At 32.4% G+C, this 9162-nt stretch overlaps 1 protein-coding gene across 1 annotated transcript; it reads right to left on the reverse strand.

Annotated features, from left to right (window-relative positions):
- Positions 1 to 713: 713 nt before the first annotated feature.
- On the reverse strand, positions 714 to 8830 carry LOC105327052 (uncharacterized). Its single transcript, XM_066086282.1, has 3 exons — positions 8472 to 8830; positions 5494 to 5581; positions 714 to 976 (listed from the first exon to the last, which is right to left on the reverse strand). The coding sequence occupies exons 1-3, from the start codon at positions 8769 to 8771 to the stop codon at positions 714 to 716; spliced, it is 651 nt and encodes a 216-aa protein (XP_065942354.1). The 5' UTR covers positions 8772 to 8830.
- Between the last annotated feature and the right edge of the window lie 332 nt (positions 8831 to 9162).

Genomic DNA, 9162 nt, shown 5'->3' on the forward strand with positions numbered 1-9162 from the left:
GCAAGCTAAACGGCACATCAGAAATATATATATATATATATATATATATATATATATATATATATATATATATATATATATATATATATATATATATAGAAATTTCTCTCAACTGTTCTGTTCAAAAGATAAATAAGAAAACCCCCTTATTTTTTTAATTTAAGTGGTAAGCGACACCTCCACGAGTGTTTATCGAAATAAATAATAAAATGAAGTGTAATTATAAAAGTAGTTTCTTTCCCTATATTGTCACCTAACAGCGTAGCGCAGCGCAGTTGGTTAGAGGGTTTAATAAGAATCTGTAAATCCTGAGTTCGAATCCCGCTGTGGGTTTTAGATTTTTTACCTCTGTTATTTACCTCTAATATTTTTGAAAGCTATTTTTTGATTAAATATTGTAAAATTTAAAAATTCAAAACCGGTAAAAGTATTGTTAGTATAATGTACTTTAATCTACATAAATATCAACAGATGTCCTATACAACCTTAATAACTACATAGTTATAAAACAAAATGTTATTGCACATATGCTACATGCTAACTAGAATGGGTTTTTTTCTCAAACGCTGTATAAAATATGAAGATACACAATTAATATATATACTGCATGGACTATTACATATGAAAAAAGGGGAAAAAAAAGAAAGGAAATTCAATGAGCAACTTTTACAAAATAATTGTCAATATTACATGTAAGAAACAACTAGAACAATTTAATCTGACGCGATAAGATCATTTAATGGTGCAATGCCTCCACTATAGTCTATCCCTCTGTTGAGTATTCTGACAGATTTGATGGAATACACAGTCAGTAGATCCACCCTCCACCAGGGATTTGTGTCGCCGTCCCCGGTGTGTGTACACTTGTCTTGGTAAATGTCTGTACCTCTGTTGCCGTCTACTGCATGTTCAGCCCCATAGGCCCCATGTGTTGACGACTGTTTCGTTTGTTTACCCAATGCAAGACCTAGCAGAGCTGTCAACGATATTACAGATTGTGTGAGTAGAGAAGATGATTTTTAAACATATTAATAAACACTATACATCCACCCCCATCCCCAAAGTCAAAACCCATACCCCCTAGGACATAAAATATACAATTTTGAGCTTCCTAGTTTACATAATTATGAATTTAGTTATTATGAATTCTTAGAAGTAGAGAAGATGTTTTTAAACATTATATGCATTCACATAGGTGACCATTTTAACCCAACATTACAGTCAACACCCATATCCGGAGGAAAATGAAATATATAACTTTAATAGAGCTCGTCCTGGTCTGCATATTTATGAATTCAGTTTTTAAGTCGTGGAACTACAGTACCGATCAGACCCAACCTAACAGAAAGTAAACCCCAACTAAACCGTGGGTTTACTTTCTGGGTTTACTTCGGGTTTACTAGAGTGGACCCAGAGTAAACCCAAAGTAAACCCAGAGTGGACACAGAGAGTAAACCCGGTCAGAAGTATACCCCTGAAAGCAGACGCTAACTGTGTATTCGGAATATACATGGGTTAGGAATTACAGGCAATAGGATAGTAAGATTAAAATACTAGTCTGCTTCACACTTCAGTGCATACAGTTGACCTCAAAAGCAATTTCAAAATACCCAAAGTAAACCCCGAGTAAACCCAAACTAAACCCCGAGTGGACCCAAATTTTCACAAAGTAAACCCAGAGTAAACCCCAAGTAAACTCAAAAAGTAAACCCGGGGTTTAATTGGGGTTTACTTTGGTGTTAGGTTGGGTCTGATCGGTACTGTAATAATCGGCAGTCTACTCGCGATTATCTGGATTGGAATTGTCAGATTTTTCTTCTTCACCTCCTTCTAAATGCGCATAAGATATAAGTTCTTCAAAGTATTAAAAGTATTACGAGATTTTCGTTCAATTTATTCAGCTGATGTGTACAAATATCCAACTTTGCCTCCCTGGTTATTGACAACTCATTTCATAAGTAATCAAGAAATGGCGGTTGAATACAATTAGGTATAAAAATTCACTAAATATTATTTTAATTTATCGCTTACAATCTAATTGGAGACCGTGCCCGATCGAAATGAAATTTAATATGTAAATGTATTTGTTATCGGGCACGGTATCCAAATAAAATATAAGCGATTAAGATATCAAGTGATTTTATTTCACTACGTAAACATAAATATGCAGTTGGTTTGGTCCATCATTATCGATAGCAAGTGGTGTGGATTTGTAGGTAAACAAAAACACCAATGATAATCTTGTTCAAACGGGAATAGGATTTAATACAATTAGGTTTTATTATTATAATAAGGGACACACTGGTAATGTGTTGTATCCTCGTTTTCAAATTATAAACATGTGAAAATTGCTGAAAGGCTGTTTAAAGAAGAAAGAAAATAATTTAAAATTTCTTCGTTTTTGTATCCATGATGGGTTATTGTATTATTAATGCAACACTTCGTATCTTATAAGAAAATATACTGAGTTTTTTACAAAGCAGTTATGTAGATGTATGTAGTATCGAAATTATTATTTTTTTTATAAATCAACAATTGACCGCTTAAATATTTAGTTAATATATTTTACGTCAAACCTTTCAATCTGTGTCAAATAGAGTTAAGTGAAAATGATAGGTTCACTTTAATGACCATATTTGTCATAAACCTCAATGGAATTGGCAATATGTGGAATGCTTTTTTCTTAAAATTGCAAAAGTGTTTTAATTCCAAAACAAAATGTCTTTTCAGTGTAAGTTAAAGAAGGCAAAGGACAGCTTCAAAAACGTACCTGTCAATATTTTTGTAAAATTGAGAGTTGTTACACTCATAAGCCTATGAGTGTTGCAAAAATTAATGAAATGATTTTTTGGAGTTGATTTTAAATCAACTCTCCTATGCAGTTACTCAGGCAAACCGAAAGTGAAAAAGTGTTTGCTACTAAGCACAAAATAACACCGCTGATAACATTTAGTCCTTGAAAATAATCAATAAATTCGATGTAATGTATTCTAAACCATTGTTTTTCAAGGAAACTTATTCATAGATGCCTTGTAAATTGTCAAATTTTAAATGGTACGAACAATTTAGATATTTGTTGTAGTCGTACATTGTATGTATTCCTACGCCAGAGTTCAATACATCCGTAAATCTCCGACAAGCAGAGTCTCTCTTGCTTATCGTAGATTAACGGAGAGAGCCGAGCGTCTGGTTGAACGAGACTAGAGTTCAATATTACTTGGATCTATACCATTTCTTTGAAATATCGATTATTGATACGTAGTTTGATGGAATTAATTCTTTGAATATTACACAACATGATTCATATGGGGTTTTCGCGAAATTCTTGTCGGAAAATAATTCATTTCTTAAAAAAATGTGCATAATTCAAATACATATAGGAAACTATACTTGCCGTGCAAAATAATATATCGTTGATTCTAAAATAAATAATAATCAATAAACTCAACTCCGGTCAGTTCTTCAGTACTTTGATTAATACATGTAATCAACCTTAGTGAGAAGGATGTCTCTTGTTCAAATTGATATACAATATGTAGACCCCTAATACTAAATACATGAGAATCACAGGTTAAATGCGAAAATCTCAGAAAAACAACTATGTAGAAAAATTTACTCATCCTGACGAGGAATTTTCCTCAAAATTTGGTGATTGGCGTTATGTTGGGTGAATTAAAGGTATTTTTCCTGAATGGAAATTAAGGAAATTCTAGGTACACAGTTCTGAAGACACACATCACCTGGCTACAGTGAATATAAAAAAAAATTCTGTCTCCTAAATGAAATGATACAATTACCCAGTACTCTGACTAAAATCTTTTACTATTGTATTGAACATACATGTTAATCTATTAAGGAATTGGATTTTGTACCTAATAAATGAAAGGTCCTATATTCTTAATCATGATATCATTTTGAAGGTGTTATCATAAAAAGATACCCATCCAAAGGAATTTTCAAAATTTTGATTATGGTCCAACTAATTGCATCTTGAATTTTGCATTGAAGTCTATGGGAAACGTATGTTTTATTAAGATATCGTAAAAAGTCTGCCTACTCCAAAAGGGGGACGATTTTATACCTATATAAATGTATCTTTGAATTTTTGTGGAAATCTAAGGTAGATAGAGTTAAGAGATCAATTATAACACAAGACTATTTTTCAGGGGGTATGAAAATGGTTGATATAAACAACTTTATTACAGCCCTTAAATGTTCAAGGATAAAAGGTTAACAAAATCATATAAACCTTGGATGGATATTTTTTACACCATCAATGGACATGATTTTTTACAGAAATTATATGATTTTGGAGACACTTGTGTATTGGAATGTCAACATAAAGAAAACAATGCTTTTTGGAAAGATGTTCTCTATTCTTAATCATGTTACATAAAAACTATTAATAACCACCAAACCATTAAAGACAACATTGTAAATGTTCCAGTATGGTGTAATTCCAATAAAGAAGTAGCCAACAAAACAATCTTTTATAAATCCTGGTATAAAAGTGGGGTAAAGGTAGTGCAAGATTTCCTTGATGAGGATTGTAATCTTTTAGCTTTTGATGTATTTAAACGCATATATAACCTCAATGGCATATTAGTATGCAATATAATAGCATTACAACATCAATTTTTAAATATTTGAAATTATTATCTATTGACAGGAGTTCTGTCAAAAGAATTCCTAATCCATGTATGCCAGTTTTTTTCGCAACCTGTTTTAATATCAGAAAAATGTACCAAAATTATTTACAACTATTTGAACGAGAAAGAGGATGTCCCAACTGCTATAAATAAATGGATGACAGAACTAACTCCATATGGTGTTGATGATATTTCAGTAAATGATGTTTTTAAGATTTGTTTCAAAACAACTCATGATTCTTCTGTTCAGTGGTTACAGTTTAGAATTTTACACAGGATTCTTCCAGTTGGGTATAACCTTAAAAAAATTAATATCAAGTCTTTAGACAGCTGTTTTTACTTTTTTTTTTCAATCAAGTAACCACTGCTTAGCGCTATTAATAAAGTTAATTATTTAAAATATGATGGCGAGGGTGTGAGTTGGTGTGTTTGTGTGTGGTTTTTGTGGGTGTAATTGTGTGTATGCTTGTATTTCAAAAATAAATAAAAAAGTATCATAAAATTCGTAAAACTTTCTTGGTTAATAAATGCATCAACTTTCTCTTTATCAAAATATGAAATAAAATGAATCATTTATCGCAGATACTTTGACGAATTTAATTTTTTTTCCATAAAGGGGAGATAATTCTTTTAAAAATTTTAAGGTGCAAAATGACCGGCTTCTAATATGTTGTCAGTCATGTGAATTTGGTTTATCCTGCCCTGTCATCTAGCAATATCTACTTAACTAGTTTTAAATGATTCACAATTGGTCAATATCCCTTCATTATACATTGAATACCTTAATACGGCTATATAATTGTGATATAAATATAATGCAATGGTATATAACAAGTAAGACTACCTCGAATACAGTGGACTTTCTTACTGGAGAGCGTCACACACAGATCGTCAGTAGAACATGACAGGCATTCATCTGGAATATGGCCAGTCTACAAGAGAATGAGGGTGTATGATTTTTGGGGGAAAAGATAAGAGAGGGACCTTGTTCAGATATGCATGGCAGGGGCGGATCCAGGATTTAAAGTGAGAGTTGTGCCAGTATTAGGCAGGGGGTTTTGTATGGTTAAAAAAAAGTAATCAAATAATATATTATCTCTCAAGATTTGTAGATAAAAAACAATTAGTAATCTCATCAAAACACTGTGCCTTGCAGAAATATAAGAAATATTTCCTTCTTTTCATCTAACGAGTAGCTGTACATGTACATTAGTCAGTAAAGAAAAAGTTTAATGAGATGATTATTTAAAAGGTAACAACGCTAACGTGTACTATAATAAATGTAGGAGTCGTTAATAATACTAGCTAGTATAACCGATATTACTAAGAGGTGATTGACAAGTCATATGTGAACCTGATGAAAGGGCCCTGTAACTTAAACGAGTTCTTATGTACTTTACACCACTGAGCATGTCTTATGTTAAGACATTCACCAAGGGCCTGAGTTCCCCTTCTTGAGTCCGCAGTTGTACAGTGTGTTCTTTAGAGACAACATCAGCATATGAAACATTTATGAAGGACTGTGAACGCTAACGCCCGTTGCACGCCTACATTTTGCATCCAAATATTTCAGAATTTCTCTCATATATTCAAAAAACAAATTTATCTACTAAAACGTATGTTCAAATCCTAATTGACTTATATCAAAATAAAATTTGTAATCAAATTATTAATTTTTAAACAAAAAATTTGCTTCCGAGGGGTCTAGAAAATTTTCATTGAAATCGGTTTCGTTGAGTGAGGAAAATATTTAGCGGCGTTATATGCATAAAACCTTAATTATCACATGTTTACGTTAGATATTAAAGTAAATTTCAATTTAATTTATATCTGTTAATCATTTATCAAAAATTTACAAAGCAAAATTCTTTTTTGGAATGTATTTCGGTCTGTAGACATATGCCCCCTCCCCTGTGAAACAACAAATCCTTTGGTATAAATATGCTAAATAACAATATACAAAACCCCTCAAAAGGAATTTTTGTTTGTTTCACGGGGGGGGGGGGGGGGGGGAGGGTATTTTAACATTTCCGTTTTTTCGTTATTTTCTATTAATATGAGGTATCTTTAAGAAAAATACAAGGTAAGCTCTCCTTGTTTTACCAAATCATTCATTTTCAATTAAAATATACATGTATACATGTTTACATTATTATAAAAAAAAATAAATTTAACTAAAACAAAGCAACGAGTGGGTCTTCCGTTAATGTGGAGAGTAAAGCTAGATGTTCTTAAGTCAATAACATAGGTAACTTAAAACAAAAAGAAATGAATAATTCTTGGTGCAATTTAAAAAAATCCGAATGATTCTGAGTACGAAATAACAAAAATCTTTACGATTTCAAGAACGACTTAACAAAAAAATCCGAACGTTTAAAAGTAAGACTTAACAAAAATCGAACCTTAGATGGGAGGGGACAGTTTTTTTGATACAATTCATTGTAGCCAAGGGATGCATGTCTTCCGAACTCTGTAACTAGAATTTCCTCAGGTCCCATTCAGCACAAATACCTTTAACTGTCAATTTCTGAAGAAAATTTCTAGTCAAAACCTGTAAAATTCTCTACATACTGGTTTTTATGAGATTTTGACCCTTTCATATTTTGCTAATTTTTCATGATTTTTCAGCTTTTTAACCCTCCCCCAGCTAATTCCCTGCAGAGGGTTGACCTTCCGTACCGCGTGCATGTTGCACTATCACATGTCAGAAACTTACCGGTGTATAGTTTACAATGTCCCATCCACCTACTTTTCGTGTTATTTTACCTCCCGTCTGTAACTTGCAATTTCACTGTGTAAAGTCAACAGAACAGTCATAGCCGCAGGTTTCGCATTTTACTTCTGATTCTGATGTACCTAACATATGGGGCCTACATATTGCATATCAATTTCAACAAGAGACACCCCTCTAACTAATGGTAATCATTAAAAATCATTTCGTGAATTTTAGCAACACTCATAAGCCCTCAAGAACAGCAACTCTCAATATTACAAAACTATTGACCGGGTACTTTATCCGAAACTGTCCCTTGCTACCTTACTCTATTTGTTAAACATAGAACTCGGAAACAAAATTTCCGGAAAAATCGATTTTTAATCTCCAATAACTCTGCAATGCATCGTCTGAATAAAACAGATTTCAGATTTGAAATCACCATGGCAAATTCTATAATACTAGTATTGTCTTATTTTGTTAAAAAAAAATGAAAATTTTCAAAAATAGGAAATACTTCCGGTTTTGAGCAAAATTAATGAATACACCATAGAATTGATACACCTATCATCAATAAAAATTTCAAAGCGATATCTTTAAAGTTAAGATTTCCTCCGGACAAAATCACTTTTTAAAAAATTAAAAATGGCCGTCAAATTTGAACAGAAGTGACGTAAATGTTGAAACTTTAACATGTTCGAGGCACGGTAAATTTACAAAAGCTCTGGAAGTTTCATTGAAATCGGATGAAAACTTTTTGAGATATAAAGCCAAGAAGGAGTAAAAAAAAATAAAAAATAAAATCATGATTAAAAGAAACCGAAGAAAAACAAGAGTGTCTTCCGTTGGAAAAATTATAAATATCGGAATCTACTAGTATATGCATATACACCAACTTTGTAGTAATGACATAAACAAGAAATTGTATAATCACAATAATTCCCTCCATAAACAAAGGGATAAAACTAACCTGATGCAGGTTAATTGAGCAAATAATTTGTAAAACTCAGTTTTGTTCAATGTGTAAAAGACTTGGAACAGAAGATTCTCAGAGAGAGAGAGAGGAGAGAGAGAGAGAGAGAGAGAGATAAAGAATGAATTGCATGTACCTGATCAATTTCAATTCTAACATAGTCAGATTTTGATTCCGTTTCGTTGATGGCCGACACGAGATCACACAGTAGTTCCTGTTTCTGGTAGTTCACTCCCCGGCACAGCTTGGGTCGGTGTGTACACTCCCGGACACACTGCTGTTGTCCAATGATTCCCACCACCCGTACAAAGGGACCATGATACCTCTCACCATGAACAACGGCAGCTGTCGCTCTTTCGTATAATGATTTCAAACAAAGTAGTATTGTTGTAAATATCACGATATTCAAAGATTTACTAACCAGAGAGCCAACCATTCTCTGCTTGTTCTAAAAAATGAAATCAATTAAGAAAACTGTTTTCTATGCTTTGCTGACGATTTAGTAAAGGCCAACAGCGTATTATCTTATAACTGGTAACTGATATTGATTTCTTTCTTCGTGGCTTTTGCGCAATCTATACTACTATTTTAAAATAATAGACTCGAATTTCCATAAATCGGAAGAGTACTGTCTTTTGTTTTAAATATTTTAAAAATCATTGGTACTTGAAGATTACCAATTTGTTTTTATTTTTTCTCAATCAAGCTTCGTTAATTAATAATCAACGAAAATTCCTCAAAAAATTCCAGAAATCATATGAATTTTTTGGATTTTACAATCTTGCACATGCGCATTACATTCACGATTCATCACGGGAGGCTCTTTA

This window comes from Magallana gigas, chromosome 1, assembly GCF_963853765.1.
Source record: "Magallana gigas chromosome 1, xbMagGiga1.1, whole genome shotgun sequence".
In the NCBI taxonomy this organism is placed as follows: domain Eukaryota; kingdom Metazoa; phylum Mollusca; class Bivalvia; order Ostreida; family Ostreidae; genus Magallana; species Magallana gigas.

What these genes read in the sequence shown, in the direction of transcription:
- LOC105327052 (XM_066086282.1), bottom strand. Translation starts at nt 8,771, where the DNA reads ATGGTTGGCTCTCTGGTTAGTAAATCTTTGAATATCGTGATATTTACA. An exon ending in TTAGAATTGAAATTGATCAG is followed by an intron (nt 5,582 to 8,471) that starts GTACATGCAATT and finishes ATTCTCTTGTAG; the next exon opens with ACTGGCCATATTCCAGATGA. An exon ending in GAAAGTCCACTGTATTCGAG is followed by an intron (nt 977 to 5,493) that starts GTAGTCTTACTT and finishes TATCGTTGACAG; the next exon opens with CTCTGCTAGGTCTTGCATTG.